We start from the raw sequence: 21,405 nt of genomic DNA on the forward strand, positions 1-21,405 counted from the left end.
ACAATGTCTACTATTGTGGGGAAATGCAACTCTCTGGGTTATGTTCAGGAACTCGTCTTTTAAATTAGAATTTGAATGTGGCTGAAGTTATACATGTCTGTAGTAGGGGTGCATTGATACACAAATTTCACAATACATATTGTTGTTTTTGCTCCACGATACAATACAATTTCGATACAACATGGAGAAAAAACATTATTTTATTTCCCCTTTTATTTTTTAATGTAGAGGCCTATTCAAACACAACAGTATATTTGGAAAGGATGATTGGTACCAGACAATTTCATAGAAAAATAAAAATATATAAAAATGGGGACATGGTGCTAACATAAGTTGGGTCTAAAAGCAAAGCTTTAGGTTCCCAGTTTTTCAGCACTGACCTGCTGCTCTCAGCGCGGCAGCAAAATAACCCGCTCTAGGAGGGACTGTGACTCCATTGACTGCTGATTGGCTGAATAAAGGTGACAACCAATGATGTGCGTTCCCTGTTGAGAATCTGCCCCTCGCTCTGGCTGAGAGAGAGCTGTATGTTTGTCTCAAACCATCACCATCACAGTGTGTCCTCAAAAATATGGAACAAAACGCATCCCGTTTAGGTTCAAAATGGAACGCATCTTTTACTCATTAACACGGTTTGACAAATATTGAGAGAGATTAGTCTCAAAATACTTTACAAATGCGTAAATATTAATCCACAAATTAAACACAAGCATCAGGTGCTTGTCCTCTCATCTATTTTCCCTGCCATGTGCTCACTTAGCACATGGCTCTGTTTGTAATTGTTAATGTCTCCGCCCTTGTCTTCCTCCTCCTCAGTGTCCTTGTCAGTGTTATTTGTAATCCTGTCCCTTCATTATCTGTTCCAGGTGTCCGTTGTCTGTGTTAGGTATTTAAGTCCCCATGTCTCACTTCCTGGTTGTTGGTCATTTGTTTCCTTCTGTTTGTTTAATTAGTCCTTGATTTGTTTCCTTTGTCATCGTTTCATTTCCTCTGTTGTTATGTTGTTCTCCACCGTTGTTTTGCCTCATCTGTTCCCTTCTTCGTGTTTGCCGTCTGTTTGTCTCTGTTTTTGTTATATTTTGTAAATAAAAGTCTTTGTGTTTTAGCGTTTGCATTAGCCTCTGCCCGTCTGCCCCCGCGAGCCTGACAACAATTCACAAATATGTTTCACTATTCACAAATGAATATAATCCCAATCTGTGTGTCACACCCTCGTCTCGTCTGGTCCGTTTTCTCAGCACATGGCTTTGTTTTGTTATTGTCCATGTCTCCGCCCTTGTCTCCGCCTCTTTTACGTCACCCTCGTTATTGTCTTCAGGTGTTTCTCGTTTGTTGGTGTATTTAGGTCCCCTTCCCTCACTTTCTGTTTTCGTTCATTGTTCCTTGTTCCACACTCATTGTTCTTCGTATTGTTCCTAGTTTCGTTTGCTATGTTAGATGTTGTTCGTAATGTTCGCTTGGTTCTTTGTATTCTTCTTCGTAGTGTTGCTCGTTTCCCTTGCTCGTTTCATGCCCCAGTCGTGTTGTGTTTGTTTCGTTAAGTTTTGTTAAATAAAGTCTGTGTTATTAGCGTTTGCGTCCGCCTCCGTCAGTCCGCACCCCGCGCCCCTAAAAAAATGAACGACCCACAAAAGGATGCAGCTAGAGCTAAGACTATGTTTGAGAGGGCTGTGGAGTGGAATAGCCGTCTCCAGCTTATGCCTGGCGCGGTTCCTTACCCCCTACCGGAGGAGTCGACTTGTGAATCGAGTAACCGCGCCAATGTGAGTCGAAGGAGTCGGCGAAGGAAGCGTGCTGGAGTCTCCCCCTCGCCGGTGGATTACCCCCTCAGATCCGGGGAAATTTTTGGGGGGGCGTTAAGGGTAGGGGCTGTTAGCCTCCAACCTCAGAGCTACGGAGGTGAGGCTAACAGGGGCGCACCTCTAGGGGATCTCAAGAGTGTGCCCGTCAAGTCCCCTAAACCCTCTAAAGCTCCAGCACAAGCCCGGCGAGCAGCACAAGCCCCTGCCTCCGTGGACGTCGTCGCTGCAGGGCCCCCTGCCTCCGTGGACGTCGTCGCTGCAGGGCCCCCTGCCTCCATGGACGTCGTCGCAGCAGGGCCCCCTTCCTCCGTGGACGGCGTCACTGCAGGGCCTCCTGCCTCCGTGGACGGCGTCGCTGCAGGGCTTCCTGCCTCCGTGGACGGCGTCGCTGCAGGGCTTCCTGCCTCCGTGGACGGCGTCGCTGCAGGGCTTCCTGCCTCCGTGGACGGCGTTGCTGCAGGGCCTCCTGCCTCCGTGGACGGCGTCACTGCAGGGCCTCCTGTTCCCATGGACGTTGTCGCAAGGGCCCCAGCTCCCAAGCACCTCTCTGCACTCCCTCTTCCGCAGCCAGCCGCTCCTCTCCTCGTGAAAGCGGCGCAGCCAGCTGCTCCTCTCCTCGTGAAAGTGGCGCAGCCAGCCGCTCCTCTCCTCGTGAAAGCGGCGCAGCCAGCTGCTCCTGTCCTCGTGAACGCGGCTCCCACGGCCGCTCCTGTCCTCGTGAATGCGGCTTCCCCGGCCGCTCCAGCCCCAGAGAAGGCGTCTTCCCCGGCCGCTCCAGCCCCAGAGAAGGCGGCTTCCCCGGCCGCTCCAGCCCCAGAGAAGGCGGCTTCCCCGGCCAGTCCAGCCGTTTCTGCCCCCGAGACTGTGGCTATGGCCGTTTCTGCCCCCGAGACTGTTGCTACGGCCGTGTCTGCCCCTGTGACTGTAGATACGGCTGCTCCCGGTCGTACCCATAGGACGGCCCCAAGGACTTCGGGGCCGATCCCCAGAACTGTGCCCAGGCTGGTTCCTCGGACTGCCCCACAGACATTTGCCAGTCCTGGGCACCCCCCCTGTTATATTGGTTCCCCTGTCTGTCCCTGTTCTGGTTCCTGTCTCTGTCCTTGTCCCTGTGCCTGTGTCTGCCTTTGTCTCTGTCCCAGTCCCTGTCACTGTATTCGTGTCTGTCCCCTTGAATGTCTTGGTCCTTGTTCCCCTGCCAAGTCCAGTCCAGTCTCCTGTGAGTCCTGTCCAGTCCCCTGTCAGCCCTGTCCAGTCTCCGTTTCAACCATCTGTCTTGTCTCATGTCCAGTCCCCTGTTAGTCATGTCCAGTCCTCGTATCCGCCCAGTGTTCAATCCTCTGTCCGGTCTCCAGTCCAGTCCCGTCACCCAGTCCTGTCACCGGTCCTGCCTCATGTCCAGCACCCTGTTCAGTCACGTGTGTCTGCTCCTGCCTTGTCTCCTGTTTTTTCACGATTCCCATCTCCTTTTTCTAGTCCTGTCCAGTGTACGTTTAGAGTCTAGTCTCTTGTCTCCAGCCCCACGGTTCCTTGTCTTAGTCTCTTGTTTTCCGTGCTCCCTCCTGCGCCAGCTTCTGGGGGGTCTAGGTTACGCGCCTCGGGAGTTGCGCGTTCAGGAGGGGGCATCTGTCACACCCTCGTCTCGTCTGGTCCGTTTTCTCAGCACATGGCTTGTTTTGTTATTGTCCATGTCTCCGCCCTTGTCTCTGCCTTCGTCTCTGCCTCTTTTACGCCACCCTCGTTATTGTCTTCAGGTGTTTCTCGTTTGTTGGTATATTTAGGTCCCCTTCCCTCACTTTTCCCTCACTTTCTGTTCCACACTCATTGTTCTTCGTATTGTTCCTAGTTTCGTTTGCTATGTTAGATGTTGTTCGTAATGTTCGCTTGGTTCTTTGTATTCTTCTTCATAGTGTTGCTCGTTTCTCTTGCTCGTTTCCCTTGCTCGTTTCATGCCCCAGTCGTGTTGTGTTTGTTTCGTTAAGTTTTGTTAAATAAAGTCTGTGTTATTAGCGTTTGCGTCCGCCTCCGTCAGTCCGCACCCCTCATCCCTAACACTGTGTCTCACGTTCTGCAACTTGGCTTGTTCCCCTGCATTTGTATTTGGATCGGGTGAAACGCAAAAGGAGAATCTCAAACTCCAAAAACCCACGAGAGGACATGAACAAATAAACAGCACAAAAAACATGTGCGTGATTGATCCACAAATGCAGATTCAACAATTTACAAATACATTTTAAATTCGAGACTTCAACTTTACAGATATATGCAATGTAAATTTAAACAAATGTTTTATTTTCGCATAAAATTATATATCAATGAAAATCAAAAACATGTATTCATGAATTTAACTGTATTTGTACAAACTGCAGACTGTGAGACACAGATTGGGATGTATTCATTTGTGAATAGTGAAACATATTTGTGTCTTGTGTTTAATTTGTGGATAAACGTTTACACATTTGTAAGTAAAGTATTCTGAGACCAATCTCTCTCCATAGACAAACGGCTTAGAATGTTTTTAAAAATAAAATCTTAATGTATTTTATTTACAGCTTATACCGTATCGAAATAAATGAATATGACTATATATTGTGACACCCATAGTCTGTATGTTTTCATTCATTCTTTGAATTTCCACATAAAATATATTGTAAGTCAAGTTGTTTAGTTGTGTAGCACTTACAGTTTGCAGTCTCCCAAATTTCGAGAGATTTCCACCTTTAAGAATCTGAAACAGAAAAATAAGTCAATATTACCCACCTATAGAGCAGGAATAGAGCAATACCCTCATCTCAGTTCATTCTTTTGAATGTTTGGAGTTCTCTCCATTGTCTTAAATGACAGATGTCTTTTCTCAACCATGAGCAAGGAGAGAAAGCCTAGCATACTGGACCAAGACACTTTGTTTTTTTTTTATACTTTACAGACAGTAAAGTATTAAAAAAAGGGGCTTTGAAAACACATTAGACTGGTTCCCAGCACACAAACAGACTTCAGACTAGTAAATGGTGAGGAGGCATCATCTGAATTTTATAAAATGTGTTTTTGGATAACGGTCATGAACATCGCTTTTAATGTCATTATGCCATCAGAATATGCTAACAGAATTTTTATATGAGTAAAATAATGCTTTGCAATATTAAGTGGCTTTCTAACTTTGGATAAATGAAGTCCTGCAGATTGTTTTGAGGTGTGGATCATGTAAACTAATTGTTTCATTAGTTTTGAATCTGGTAATTTATAAATTTAGTTCTGTTTTTCCAAATTTGATTTCTCAGCAATGCTCTGTAAGATTTTAAAGATAACAGCGTGGTTGGGGCAGCATGGTGGTACAACATGTAGTGTTGCTGCCACACAGCTCCAAGGTTCTGGTTCAATGTCTACCTTGGGTTACTGTCTGTGAAAAGTTCTCCTTGTCTAAGGTGGGTTTCCTCTTCTTGTCCAAAAACACATGTTGGCATGTGAATTGGCTTTGTGGAACTGTCCACAGCTATAAGTTACAGAGTGAGTGTGTGATGTTCTGTCCAGGGTGTGTTCCTGCCGTGCACCCAAGGATTCTGGATGCATGAGACCCTGATAAGGATTAAATAATCCGCCATTCAGTACATTTTACATTGTCAGTCATCTGACAACATTTCATTGCAGCTGCTATTCTGATTGCTGAGCTACTGAGAAGTGCTGCTGGTAAAACGCAGAGAGTGAGAAAGAATGAGACAAGTTGTGATGTGTTTGTGACCATAGCTGGCCAGCAAGGCTTAGATAAGTGAGTTAACAGGTTAAAACACCACAGCACAGGACATTGTTCTAGCAAACATCTTTAGAGCCTAAAGCCTCATATATAGGTAAGCATTGGATTTTTTAAATTTTTACTTTTTTTCAGGCATGCTTCATCTTCCTCTTACCCAAATTGGGTGCTAAAGTCACAACTACGCTGGACTACTGGGCTTTAATTTTTTTGTTGTTGTTTTTTCCCCACTCATTCTTATAATGTGGCATCACCAGTCAGTGGCCTTCTACAACACCCTCTCCTTGTGGCACTTTGAAAGTACATGAATTACCTAATTTGGCAACTAGACAGACAGAAAATAGAAACTGGACACACCAGACACGTAACAATTTAGAAATACCATCCTCATTTTAGTATAGTGTCTGCATTTTTATATACCAATATATAAGTACTACAGTTATGCTGCCCAACCCTAGGACACCGCTTATAATTAGCAAATGCAGCTGCTTACGGTATACACATTGTGGATACACGTCAAGTTAAACACACAAATCATGAAATAAAATGGAATGTTCTTGAGCAGCTGCACATTAGCTCACCATAACATACTCAAAGCCAAGTGTGGGCTAGAGGGATAAAAAGCCTTCCAGTATTGACCTGTGAAGCAGTGGACCTGTGTTCTATGTCGTGATGAAGCAGCTTCCAAAACCTCTAGGATGATTTACAGGCTGTAATTCAGACCTAAACCTCCAGAATCCGTACCTGTCCTCACTAATATTATTCTAGCTGAATGTAATCAAATTCTCACAACAATGTAACTTTAACTGACAGCTGTTACAGCTCCAAGGGGTGACAACCTAAATATTAATGCCCTTCATTTCAGAAGTTTGATGAGCAGGTTTCCACAAACATTTGTCTGTATTAATTTTACTGCGTTTCTTGGATTCGAGATGCAATCAGTACAGTCATGTATATGTAAAGTGGCAAAGAATACACAGGTTTGTTTACTATGTCTCTTTGGGGCAGGAATATTTACGTGCACTAAACAAACAGCAGAACTGAAAGCTGTTCGCCACCTGTTATTTTTCCAGTGTCTTAAAGTCTTCCTGAAAAAAATGTCAGATCATTCACCATGTTTCTTTTATTTCTGGGTTCCAGAGAAAACTTTGAACAACAAATAAAAAGTGTGGGAAAAGTCTGAAGGTCAAGACCACGAAACCTCCAAGAACTTTTACGTGACTTCACTTAATTGCTCCCCAGTTGCCTGATGTAGTACAAACAATCGTTTTGATGAGCTTTTTACATGACCTGGTCTTGCCTTAAATCTGTTCTTGCTTTATGGGGAAGGCATTCAACGTGGCAATTTTTTTCCACTCTTTCTGGGTTTTAATAGAGCCATGTGAAAAGCTTGGCTCCTTCTGACTGCAGGTTTTTCTCTCTACAGCTCTTTTCCATCTGTACAGCTTGTATGTATCTCTCTCTCTCTCTCTCTGACCCTTGGCTGGCCCTGTCCCAATGCTTTGCTTGTTCCACTAAAACCACACTAAGTGCTGTTATCTGGAGTTTACCTGTGGAACCTGAAAACAACTAAATGCACTACCCTTGTTGGGTGGGGCATCAGATTCATACATCATAATTTCATAATGCATTTCCATTCCCGTTTTCAGCATTTGGTAGAAACTTACAAGTTCTTATAATTACAAAGTTCACAGAGGTTTCCAGGGGCACAGTGGTGTGAAAGTGATATCTGAGGGTTTGGGGTTCAGTCCTCAAATTAGATCACTGTTAGAACGTTTTCACCAATGATGAAATGGAACAGCTCTCATTCATGAACCTAAGGCCCCATCCATATGAATTTTGAAAAAAAAAGAGGTTCTCCTCTATCCATTTTTGAAAATATCCAGACAAGTACGAAAATGATTACGTTTGGAAATTCTTAACCAAGAAATTAATGTTATAACCTAGTGTGCTTACTTGAGTGGAAACAAACCCTTGTCTTCCACATGGAGGGCTGCAAAGTTACCCACTAAACTAATCAATTTTCAGACACATTCTCTCTTTGCTTTCCCAAGAAGAAAAAATAAACTATACAAAAAACTGAATTTAAAACCGCAAAGTGTGGGTGGGGGTATTTTTTTAAATCAGGGAGCAAAAGATTTCAGCACCTCTGTTCAGACAGTACAACTACAGTTTCAGCTTTGGGTTCTTTATTTAAGCAAGTTAGGGGATATTTTCCTGTTATGTCCCTGCAGCATTACATCATACCTCTAAAGTTCTACCTACAGGGAACATTCACAGTTTTAATTCACACAATTAAATTTTTTTCACACATTTTTTTCACACAACTTCAAAAAACACTTTTTATAAAGTTCAGTAGATGTTTCCTCACCTTTTGCTGCTCTCCAGACTGTTTGCATGCTTCAAACTGGTCTAATGTGTTTACAAAGCCAAAGTGTCTTTAAATGACCAATAAAAAATTATAATAATTGTCTCAGTCTGGTAGGCTAGGTTCTCTCTCTCTCTCTCTCTCTCTCTCTCTGCACATGGCAGAGGAATCTCAGATGAGGATTTTGCTCTATTCCTGCCCTATAAGTGGGTAATATTGACTTCTTTTTGCTCTTTCAGATTACTTAAAGTGGAATGTCTCCAAATTCGGGAGAGCGCATTACTACACAAAACTACAAAACTAAAAAGTTACAAATGAGTTTCCTTGGTAATTCAAACAGTAAATAAGAACACAGACAATTCAAACTTTAGCCACGCACACATGCAATTATCAGCTGAAACTCATGAAACTCAGCTGAAATCAGATAAGCGTATATTTAGAAACACCCTTCACCCCCTGGCCACCAAATGTTTAGATTAAAAAAAAAAAACAGTACCTCATATCTCTAACGGTCTTACGGATAAATGCTATCAGGTGTAAACCAAAAGAATCTGTCTATGAACACTCGTCCATAAACTTTTGGCCATATGGTGTAGCAGGAAAAGGAACCACACAGTGTATAGTTTGTTCTAGATGTACCTTAAAGTGTCTCGGCTCTTTTGGATATGTCAGAATGTCAGACGGAGATGGAAATGCTCTGTGTTATCCGGTCCCGCTGGAATTCTGTCAGGCTTTTGCTGTGTGTTCTTTTTTCCACTAAAAGCTGGAGTTCAATAGTTCTGTTCATGAACACTGAGTCTTGAAGGCGGACATCAGAGATATCCGTTACATAACACCTGGCTGTAGCTTCAAGTCTGGCTTCAGGAGCTGCGGGATGTGAGGGAGACTTTGAAAGTGTAATTGCTGGCTGACAGCAAAGGGTTTGATCTCTTAAGTGAGCCCTGGGATACTTTATAGTGCTGATAATTTAGTGACATTATATACAATAGCATACACCTCTGAGACTGAGTGATTGAAATGTGGCACTTATTGCTAATTATGAAGGACTGGATTCAGGAGAGGGATGTTAAAACATTCAGGTAGAATCTCTCTCATGCATATCAAAGGATTTCTGGCACATACCTATCTGCTTTAACCATTATTAATCATTTAAGGCTCCTACATTTCAGTTCCTCACTCTTATGCCATCCTTACACCAAGTACATTTATGCGATTTCACTGTCACAGACAAATTTCTAAAATTGGAATACAACAGTGTGGTCTTATTGGAGTTGCAGCGCGTTCCTGTCGTCTCAATTGTTTGGTGTGAGGTGGTCAGGGGAACAGTTTTAACTCTAACTTAAATCTTTTTCTCGTTTTGACATTTCAATAAAATCAACTGTGTTTAATATTATTCACAAGTCTTTACTCTTTGCTCATGCAAATAGTGATGTAGATATTTTAATTATACAATAAACAGTGCAAAGTAATATATTTAATGTACAAAAACTGCTTATATTTGGATGTACTTCATGTGTTCATGTTCATGTGAGGCTGATTATTTAAATAAGGCATGATCTACCAGTGTGCACATTGTGCTCAGCGAATTATTTTTTTTTTTAATCTTCTGAAAACTAATATATTGTACTTTACCATGTTGGTGCAGCAGGTAGTGTCACTGCCCACAGCTCCAGGGTCCCAGGTACTCACCTCTGGTCACTATCTGTGAGGAGGTTGGTGTGTTCTCCCTGTGTCTGTGTGGGTTTCCTCAAGGTGCTGCTGTTTCCTTTTACAATCCATTATTGTCCACATGTCTGTGTGTGTGTGTTTGTGTGTGAGTGTGTGTGTGTATGTGGGTGGGTGAGTGGGTTCCTGCCCTGCACCCTGTGATTCCTGGTCAGGGTAAATGAAGTTGAATGAATAAATTAGGTTAATTAATGAATAAAGGGTGGTCACTGACTTTTTTAGTTCTCTTGTATGTTACTTAACAATATAGCATGTGACTAAAACAATAACAATAGGCCCAGGGGCTTAAGAAGTTCAATTTTTTTATATCTCTAAGCCCGTTTCAGAAATACAGCATCTCCTCTGTGACCTAGAGCATAGTCCTCCAGCAGGTAATGATAACAGTGTTGATGGAAGGTGCCCTAATCATGTCTCTGCTGGAGTGGAACAGCAACACCGTGTTCCTGATGGGAGTAGATATGTGGTTGGATGTCTATGGCACTATGCTGGACAGGAGGGGAAACAGTGGTGTTTATGTATAGGTGAGTTAGCATATGTTCTTCAGCAGGCTCCTGGGGGGAGAGCTTTTACTGTGCAGGCAGCAGAGCAGAATGAAAGAGCTGGACTTTGACTCACACTGAAAGGTCAATAGCCTCTGGCTCTGTATTTCTTTAGGCCAATGAAATTGTGTTCTAAAGGGGATGGCAAAACCAAGCTTTCTCCAGCAAAGCAGATGTAAAGGCAGTAGGTGTGAACAAGGATCTCCAGTGTTTAAGACAATGTGTACTCTCTTCCAATGCATAAGAAAACAGCAGTGAATATATACTTAAGTGTTAGGGTTAGAAAGCTAGGAGATATGTGTGTTTACCAAAATTATATTTTATTTTAGAAAAGCTGTGTGTTAACAAGCATCAGAAGCTAGTCGGAGAGCACATGCAAGAATGATTATATTACGTTGACAATTGTCACAAAAAGATCCATGCTAAGAGCTTGTGATATAGAAGATGAATAAAACCTTGGGCTTTCTTAAAATGAAGCATGCTCCATCATGGCTTCCATGTACTGGAGGATCTCAAAATTCCTGAACCGCAAGTGGAACTAAGGCTGCATTCCATTTACCTCCTATATCAGATGTTGGAGCTGGGTTAGGCATCACACCTCAAGTTCAAGTTAAACATTCACAAAACCCTATATCCTAGGATTTCACTGTTAGCTTGTTTCCGGTTAGCATTGTTAGTGATACCAATTGATAGAAGTGCATTATTAAATTTGTTATTCATACAAACAACATGGAAATATGTCCACACACAGCAGTTGAACAGTAATGTGTGTACCAGGGTCATGCAGCCAACTTTTGAATTTTTTAATCAACTTTTCTCTCTATTTTGTGTTATAAATGTAATTTCTTTAAGATTGTGATCGTTTTTATTGACAAATTAACAGATGTGTGGAATTTGGCTGTATTTCCCAGCAAGGTACAGTGAAGAGCTGCAGTGGAAAGGCCTGTAGACCTCAGATTGTGCAAGCCCCTTAAAATTATACTGAGCATGGGGAATAAGCGCGTGCCCATGACTTTTTTTGTGCATATTGCCAATATATTTAGGTTTGTTGCTTTCGTTTAAACTGCAGTGAATGTATTGCACCGAGAAGCAGCCGTTACCTGTGCCTCAGTAATAAAGGTGTGCAAGAGCCCGAGTACTGATGAAGCTCCCATTTTAAAACAAAGTAACAAAGATCTGTGTCCAGAAGGACAGGTCCGTAGATTTCATTTATAAATAAAGGTGAGGCAGAGCAATGTAAAGTTACATCTCTTAAAGTAAATATTGGAACTTTATTGGTACCAAGGGCTGTCACAGGCACAGATAAGAATCAAAGTGGTTTGAAAATTTAACAGGTTCCGCTTGGTCCATCTCACATCTTTCTACCACGGGATAATTAAAATCCGGCTTAGATCCTGTACACAGACCGCAAACCAGGAAATAAAATGTGACTCAAATCCGAAAATAAAAAAGAGCTTTTCTTATTTTGCTCCATTTCTAATGTTAATGTTAATGTCCTTTTCTGAGTATCTCCAATCACAGTGCCTGACCCACTTTCAAAAAACACACAAAGTAAAACACAAAACGAGTGCTGAGGGATAGGAGTAATGAGCTAAAAAGAGAATAGAGATGAAAAAAGCACTTCTGTGCCTCATTTCTAACTGCTGTGCCCTCAAGGTGGGGTGGCAAGCGGCACATTGTCATTTAAAAGAACAGACTTCCAAAAAGACTGTTCTGAACAGGGCTGTTTAGACAGGTAAGGAATGGTGCACTAGGGAGTTGCACTAGGGAACTGTGTTAACTTGTTTAAAAGGGATATAATTATTTTAGTTTTAAGGTACTGGACCCTGAACAAAAATGTACATGACAGTGTAGACTGCTTATTAACTTAGCCTGCAGATTTATTTTTCATAGCTGTGATTAATGTTTCATTTCATTTAAATGACAGTGTAGTATGGTGTGAACCCTCAGTTTCACAGCAGTGTCTCTGATTCTCCTCTTTCTGAGTGTGTGTTTGGGCTTAGGCCTTGTGCAGGTCTTGTGGAGCTGGGCTGAGTTATTACTCTGGACAGGTGTCTCCCCCTCACTCACAGCCCACCCCAGCCCCACCACAATCATTTCACGCTCCACAACACAAAATAAGAGCAGAACAAGCCAGGAATAATTGCCTGGCTAAAATTTGCCTTGTTTTATAACCGCGGCTCAACCAACATTCATCAAAGACTGAACTCCTGTATGAGGTGACAAATTACAACACACACAATTTCTTCTCCTTTTTTTTACTCATTAAAAGACCAGGAGTGGGTACAGTATGTCACCAGTGAACTGATCTGGACAGACAACATTAACCATTGCAGGTATTACACCACAGCACGATGTGTCACTTTCACTGCCTACAAAGATATAATTGAATATGAATAAGGCATCAATTTCAGTGATGTAGAAAATGGCCCCATATTCAATCATCTTTTGTGTAGATAGCTAATCAGAGCAATCTAGTTTACTGCACAGTCCAATATGGAGCATAATTGCTGTGTCTGAAGTCAGTGCCATGTGGCAATTTCTAATATATTAAGATCTGGGTTTCAATTTGTGCCATTAGTGGAGTGAAAACAGATTTACTGGATGTTGAACAGGCCTTGTACACCTTATTTAATTTGCTTAGAAAAAACAATAAAACAAATGATTTCTTGAACAAGTTTTTTTTTTTTATGAAATGAAATTGAAATCTGGCCAGCTCTCTGAAGTCTACAACACTGTGAAATCAGCTTTCTATGTATTATTTCATTATTTCAGCCTGAGATTGTGTACGTGTTACATACATTTTGAGCCCCAGGTTTTAGCACTTCACAAATATTAATATTAGCATGTGGCATGATTAAGGAGCAAACCCCAAAGGAGGACAGTATTCAAGTGATTTACTAACATTAATTGACCAGCAAGCGAATGTGTAATTATTTAAATAATATATACTGAGAGATATATTTCCAGATATCTTACATTTACAGCATTTAGCAGACACTCCTACCCAGAGAGACTCACAAAAGTGTAACCTAGCTAGTACAATAGGTTAGAGTCTAAACGCTGCCAGAACGAGGGCCAGTGCTGGTGAATCCCTTAAAACATGCTGCTTTTTCTCATGTCTTCATGTAAAAAGCATTAATTTCTACACATAGTGCTTCTTTCATTTTCATTTTAGGCTGACCGACATATGAGTGAATTCACTCTTTGTATATTTGTATATTTCAACATTTTACTAGCTCCACTCACCATATATTGATACTTTGTAAGGTACCACTTTAAAATAAGCCTACACTTATAAATGTTTTTAAATTGTTTGAAATCTGTTTACTACATGGTTATTAATTAGGTTGTAAACACCTTAAAGGTCATTACTAATCTTTCGTAGCAGATAAAATATCAGAGAACTTCAAGTTCTATTATTATGTTAAGGTACACCACATTATCATCAATGTTTAAAGACACATACTACTGATTCAACTATATAAATGTATTAACAAATGTGCTGAAACTAACAGAGTTAATGTCAACTCATGGAAAAGACAAAGTAAGGTAACTCCTAATAATTGTGGAAATAGTGAAGGCGATAGTTTTATTTTTAATGCCCTGAACATATTTTGTGTTTACATACTTGTATAGTATTTAATCCTTTACAACTAAAGTTACCTACATCTAGGAAATCTTTAATACCTTCAGATAGTTGCTACAGTAGAAGAGCACAACAGTAAGCAGGGTTTAATTGCTGCATTCACACTGCTTTAAAATGTAAGCAAATGTTGAAATATTATTGGAGTATTAAGATTACGTTACTTTCTTTCAGTAATATAATGGAATAAATTACAATATATATTTTAGGGCATGTATTTTGTATTCTGCAATGGGATACATTTTAAATGTAATCCTCCCAACACTGTCTGTACTCCACAAATTTAAATTCATTCCCAAACAATCCACATGACACAAACATTCATTTCAAGCCACCATAACTTTGAGACATACACTCTAAAAAGAGAAGAGTTGATCCAACTTAATTGAATTGCTTCATTTGGTAACAAGTAATTCAATTAAATTTATCCAACTTATTTTTTTAAGTTCAACCTTCAAAAACTTAAAAAATTAAGTTGGATAAACTTAATTGAATTACTTGTTACCAATTGAAGCAATTCAATTAAGTTGGTTCTTTTTAGAGTGTAGCAGTGGCATGTTCTCTGTTGCATACATAAAATCATGCTTTGACTGATTGGTGTTTGAAAATCATGGACATCACAAAGGTTAAACTCTGGTGATGCTCTGCTAGGTTTGTTTTGTTGCTATCTTAAGCTAAAAACAGAAAGCTTCACAGGTCAAATCAATCCACCGCTCTTAATTCAATTAAGCATGCCTTTCATTACCTTTCTCTCTAACTCTTGTTGGTTTGATAGTATGCTTGATATCATTGATTTGCTGTAGGAACAATGCGTTTGGAAGCATTTTATCGAACATTAACTGATGTGTCTATACACCTCAAAATTGCCATTAGTAGCTACACCATCAATGAAGAAAAGTGAGCCAGAACCAGCGGCAGCTGTACAGGCATGGGCCAAAACACTCCCATATTCTGTACAAATTATTTGGTACAGGAGCAGATGTTGAAGGGAGTCAGTGAGGGAGGGTAGATGGGTGAGTTCCATTACTCCATGAGCATTAGTGGGTCTATAGATGAACTTTTATTCCGTTAATTTTGGCACAGAGACAGCAAAGTCAGTGGTGAGTGTATATAATCTGTTGTTGCTTTTCTTTAATGTGGTGAAGAATTAATGCCCTAGAGCTTGTAACCAGCACCAATGAGGACTTCATCTGATTTCCAAAGAACTAAGAATTTCAGAGAATTATCAAGGTGTTTACTGCAAGGAATCAATAGTCATTAACATCTACATGACTCATTGAGCTTCACTTTAAGGACGATACATGGCAGATGAAGACTGTTCTCAGCTGGTTGGCATGACTCATGTAGTTCAAGGGTGTCATGCTGTTGTCATAGCCCTCCCCAACCAAGCTCTGTCTGACCCCAACCCCCACAAACAACCCATCCCATGGGCTTATTTGTAACAACCCTTGAGTCAAAGGAGTATGGACTACAAAGCCCACACTCTTCCGTTCAGCACTGTGTGGGTGCCAATTAATATGTCAAAGCCACTGGCTCTGCTTTCAGGATCAGTACCTGGCATCAGTGATGACTGGGAGAGTGTACACAGCTCAAACAGTGGGTGTAAATAACTAAACACGGGTGATGTTAAATCTCAGACACTGTGTGGGCCACGAGAACTGAAATACTGCCATCTGCACTAATGCCTTGGAAAAAAAAGGAAATGCTGAGGACTTATCAGAAAGAGTCTTGGATGATCATCATTGTTATTTAATGGTTTTAGTAAATGGTGGTACTGGCAATAGTTTATTTTTATTCATTTATTTTTATTTTGTATGGCTCTTAAGCACCTCTTAAAGCATTTTATTATTATTTTATTAAGCAATTTATCATTATTTATGCCTGTGGTGTTGGAATATGAAATACAGTACTGTTCAGAAATCTTAGGCACCTAAGATAATTATATATATATATATATTTATACTAATGCCTTCTCAGTAAATGTAGTGCTTTATAAAGTTATACATAATCACAGTAAATACAATAATAATAATTATAATAAAATATATAAGACATTTTTTTCTATACAGTAGCAGGTGTGAATTGAAGAACAATGTTTTTTTCAGATTCTCCTTGATTTGCATGAATTTATTAAATCAGCAACACACCTTATTTAAAATCATTTATTAACCAGTAACACTAGGTATTTGATGATAGCCTCAAATAATATGGACTGCAACCACTAGAGACTTGGGAATAGTTAAACCAACACATTCACACACACAATATCACACTTACTGGAATAATGTTATTTGTTTTTATTCTAATGTTGGGCATTATTTGTTGTATGTTTGTATGTTTTAGCAAATAAACACTTACTGCTCAGTTAATAGCTTTTTACATTCATAATCTCTGGTGTCTAAAACTTTTGCACAGTATTGTATATATCACATCACTGGTAGTGACAGATGGTTGTATACCCTCCTTGGCAATTATCATACAATATGTTTTTAGACACTATGTTATTCTTTTCAATACAAATAGCCCAAAAGGTGTCAACCTGCATAGAATCACAGTAGGTCTGAAGCTTGCCCAGAATCACAAGGTGAAAGGAAGGAATACACCCTGGACAAGTCCATTGCTGGAAATCTCACAGTCACGTGGAAAATTTCACGTAGCATACCTAATAATAATTCTAAGATGCAAAATGAGTAAGAGGAGCGCTGCATCCCATTTCAGTACTAACACTAATACTAACATTAAAAGTGTGAGTTTGTCAGTCTAGTGCACAAAATATTAACATCCTACATACTACAGGGCGTGATAAAATGTTGCTCTGACTATGCACGTCATACCAAGCTGCAGCTGTTACACTGTTCACCAGTTTTTCAAAGGCTGAATCTCAAACATCTCCCTCCGCACTGCATAGTGCACAGTATAGGTCATAAAATAAACCTTCTGGACTAAAATAGTGCAATGTATATTGGATACAAAAACCTGTTATATTCAATATAAGCTTCACGTCCTTGTTTAAAATTTAGTGCACTGTCTGAGTGTAGTAATATTAGCTTTATGATCTGTGAAGTGCATTATGTAGAGAGTAGGGCATTAAATGTTGAAGAGCCAAAATTTTCCAGACATAAGAAACTCCTCCCTTTGCATTTCCCATTGGATATATATATTTACCATACTAAATAAATAGACTAGGTTTAATATTCACTGAAATGGGTTGCTCTGGAGCAGGTGCACATGAGCAGAAGTTCATGATGCCCAGTGCTAAATGCCAGCTAGGGTTGGATAAAGTCCACTGGGCTGTATTGCACTGAAACTGAGTTGTGAGATGAAGTGGAGTGAATATGGAATGATCCAGAGCTAATTATCCAACACCAGTTCCTGATCGTATTAATGCTCTCGTGGCTGAATGCCATCAAATCCACAGAGCAAATATGTGCAAATATCTAGTTTAAGGCTTTTCCAGAATAGTAGCAGCAGAAGAAACATGTCTTTAATTTTGCACTTATATTTCTTAAATAAAAAACAACAAAACACACTTTTTCTGATAACACTTTGAATAGTATTTTGGTTTTCCACATGCACGGCAGAAGACAGATGACTCTAGATAATCTATTAGCATAATTCTTGCCTTTTTTTCAAGATTAGCTATAGAACACTGAATGATTGTGACAGGCGGCGAGGGCACTCCAGTAATGAGTACAGCAGCAGAACAAGGTTATTGTAAAAGACTGATGGATAGCCCTCCAAAAGGACTTCAGATTTACCTAATGGATTAGAGCATGCAGTGATTGAAGATGGCACGACTGCCTCTGACTAAAGACAAGAAATTTATGATTCATAAGATGTCAGCAAAGCATTGTGTGAAGTCCAATGATTTGTGCTGTTCCATTTTCATGCAGGCCATTGAAATCATGAAGGAGTGTTCTATTAGAACAACTAGACTGAAAACTATGCGCTCTGGTTTATGAAGGATAAAGAGATTTAGAAATGGTTTATTCTACAGCAAACATTGACATTAAAATGGACAAGTCTAGAGGATGTGTAAGAGTGTACCATCCACTTTCACTATGTTCTGCAATTGTCAGGACCCCTGCAGCAGGTATAATCTGGGTGGTGGATCAGCACTACTGCTAGAGGTTTCAAATATTGTGTCCACTTACTGGCCATACTGTTAGACACCTTGTAGATGTATAAAGAGTAACTTAAATGTTCTCATTCTGTGGGGTCCCTGACCATTGAAAAAGAGGGTGGGGTGGGGGTTCTGGTGTCTAACAAAAGATGCAGAGCAGTAGATGTATTACAGTGTTAATTGATAACAATGAGTATATAACCATTGGCTTTAATGTTATGGCTGATCAGCCTACAGACAACTCTGCTGTGTTTCAGCAATGGAAATATCGTAAGTATTGTCTATAAAGGCAGTTCAAATATGCCCAAACAGATATACACCAATGATCCAAAGCATTAAGAACACTCATAAATGAAGCAAATATTGATAACTATCTTGTAATAATTATAAACATTTTATTGTAATATGATAAAATGCTCTTGTAATAATGATAAACTTTTAGAATTGGTTTTCCATTATCAATGGAAGTGAATTTGACAAGGGCCAAATTATTATGACTAGTGTACATTTATCTCTTGAAATATATCAGTCTGTGTGTAATGAATGGGTATAGTATACAAGTTTCACATTTTGAATCAAATTACTGAAATAAATAAACTTTTTTCAAATTTTCTGACCAGCACATTATAAATCGAATAATATGACCTTCTGCATTTAAAGTTTTAGATTTTCTGTCTCTCACACACACACACACACACACACACAGTAATAAGCTCTCCATAGTGAAGCATGCTAGTGAACATTGTTAACAGCTTGTACGTCACACTGCCCTTCACCCCTTCTCCAAATCCTCTACAAATCTGAAACTAATCATAAAATCGATCTCTTATTGAGCTTGTATGCACCACTGCTGTAAATTAATTTGCCACCCAGCCATTTTGTTTTCACACTGGGTGACCATAACATACCTTCATTTTACGAATTCCATTCCATTCAGAAACAGTCAATACCTGTGAAGTGTGTTTATGTGTGTGTGTGTGTGTGTGTGTGTGTGTGTGTGTGTGATTAAAGGTCATGGTGTGTGCGACTGTGGGAAGTGCTTATGTGATGAGGACTGGTTTGGAGAGGCTTGTCAGTACCAGGAGAATTGCCGGCTTACCAACAAAAAGAGCAAAGAGCTGTGCCGAAATGCTCAGGGAGTGGTGTGTTCCAATGCAGGTAAGACCCTCACTACATTTAAATAACTGTTACACAAACACTAGGAAAACATCTAAAATCTAACACTGAAACACAAGCCGTGTGGGATACACCTGCACATGTAAACACTAATTCCCAAACACTTGGGATAACCTCTGCACATCTAACACTGATACACAAACACTGGGGATATACCTGCACATGTAAACACTGATACACGAACACTGGGGATACACCTGCACATGTAAACACTGATACACAAACATTGGGGATACACCAGCACATGTAACACTGATACACAAACACTGGGGATACACCTGCACATGTAACACTGATACACAAACACTGGGGATACACCTGCACATGTAAACACTGATACACAAACACTGGGGATACACCTGCACATGTAACACTGATACACAAACACTGGGGATACACCTGCACATGTAACACTGATACACAAACACAAATTCTTATTTCTACCTGAATCTCAATGGCCTTAGCTAATTTTATGCGATAAACATTTACAAAAAAAACAAAAAAAAAAACAATAATTGACCACACATGCCACTGTACCCAACACATTTACATACTTCATATGGTCTTGAGGTCAGTTTGACCCTCATATACAGACACAGACATATAAGCACACACACACACACACACACACACACACAATGTTACAAAGAAGCTGTTAACGCTCACTTTTCCACACCCTTTATCCTCTATATAAAGCCACCTAGAAACTTCTTTGATGTTATTCCATAATTTCTCACACAATATGCCTCACACCTGCACATCAATGGGGTGGGACAATGGTCTGAGGACAGAGCTTGGTACCAGACGGTTGCCGGTTCGATCCCAAAGACTGGCAGGAACATCCATGGCTGAAGTGAGCAAGGCTCCCCAGGTGCCAAGAATGGCTGCCTGCTGCTCTGGGTGTGTGTGTGGTCACTGTCCCTAATCACTAGTTTGAGTGTATGCATTCACTGCCACAGATGGGTTAAATGCAGAGGTCAAATTTAATTGTACAATAATCATATGGAGCTTTTCCACTGCATGGAACCTGATTTGGCTCTGTTTTTTTGTTTTTCTACTGGCCAAATCTTGTCCTGGAACAAGGTACATTTTCAGTCCCTGCTCGCTTATAATTCCAACCGAGCAGAGTAGGTACTAAATGGTGACGTGTAAACCCTGCAGAGCCCTGATTGTCCAGAGACACATGTCAATCACCACAAAATGCAGAGCTCATTCAAATCCAGCACAAACTCGCCGCTTGCAAAATCTCTACAATTATAGCATCTTTCAAGTTTGTTTTAATCTGACTCACAAAGGCAGCCTGTAACTTTACCTCGAGGTGTTTTGAAGAGGTTTAAAGGCAATTTTGATATAAAATTTTACTTCATAAACAATTTACATATATTTTCTTTATATATATTTTAGAGAATTTATTTATTTATTTTTTCCACTATACTCAAGACTTGGGTGTCATAAATCATGTGTATCTTGGAAAAAATTAATTGAGACAATGTTTTCTTTAGCATTTATTAATTTGAAAATAAATTTAGTAAATTTAGGTGCTGTTTACTCATTTTGCATTTGACTGTTGTTTTTTGTTTTTTGGACTGAATCAATTCTCATAGATCAGTTTTCCTTGTCACACATTCTGCTTTTGCTGGAAACTTTTGTCGGCTATTGTCCCGAGGAGCACTTAAGCCCTCAAATATGTCCTGGGTCAATTCAACCTGAGGTAAACCAGAGGGTCCCAAAAGTGAAGACAATACAAGGGTTAATTCAGTTAATATGTCCCCCACTGTGTTTATGTACTGTCTGCTTAAAGCCATACCACTGTGCATGTCGTCATATGATTCTGCCCCAACTAATCTGCCGCATGGATGCAACATGGAAGAAAACCTAAACATCAAGGCATGCCGAGAACCTCAAGAAGCTCGTGACAAAGAAAAAAGCTGTGTCTGTCATTTGGATGTGTATTGACTTTAGTGAAGATGACACGACATGTCAAATGTAAACACTGACCAAAAAAAAAAAAAAAAAAGTTAATACAACTAGTCTTCAACACTTGAACAACACTACAACACTATCAACACTTGAAGTTCAATTACATCACCAATATAAACAGGGCATGGATAAAAAAAAAAAAAAAAAAAAAAAAAAAATTTAATTAAGATTAAGATTTTAATACTTAAGCATATAAACAGTACAAGCCTAGTCATTGAAATATGAGGGCATAAACACAGAAAAAAATAGTTTATTAATCAATATTAATAATATTGATTAATATTATTGATCAATAGTAGTC

The 21,405-nt window shown here is 39.9% G+C and overlaps 1 protein-coding gene and 1 long non-coding RNA gene across 2 annotated transcripts in view; one reads left to right on the top strand and one right to left on the bottom strand.

The window, feature by feature from the left end:
• The window catches only part of itgbl1 (integrin, beta-like 1), a 120,687-nt gene that overhangs the window by 22,584 nt on the left and 76,698 nt on the right, over positions 1-21,405 (top strand). Inside the window, exon 3 of the mRNA XM_066685829.1 lies at positions 18,960-19,106. Coding sequence (XP_066541926.1) covers positions 18,960-19,106 — 147 coding nt within the window. The remainder of the gene's footprint in view (positions 1-18,959; positions 19,107-21,405) is intronic.
• Positions 417-21,405, bottom strand: part of LOC136710361 (uncharacterized) — a 68,524-nt gene continuing 47,535 nt past the window's right edge. The window contains exons 3-4 of the long non-coding RNA XR_010804614.1: positions 4,486-4,530; positions 417-562 (exon numbers count right to left, since the gene is read on the bottom strand). This is a non-coding gene — a long non-coding RNA (uncharacterized lncRNA). The remainder of the gene's footprint in view (positions 563-4,485; positions 4,531-21,405) is intronic.

Source organism: Hoplias malabaricus, chromosome 12 (genome assembly GCF_029633855.1).
Source record: "Hoplias malabaricus isolate fHopMal1 chromosome 12, fHopMal1.hap1, whole genome shotgun sequence".
Classification (NCBI taxonomy): domain Eukaryota; kingdom Metazoa; phylum Chordata; class Actinopteri; order Characiformes; family Erythrinidae; genus Hoplias; species Hoplias malabaricus.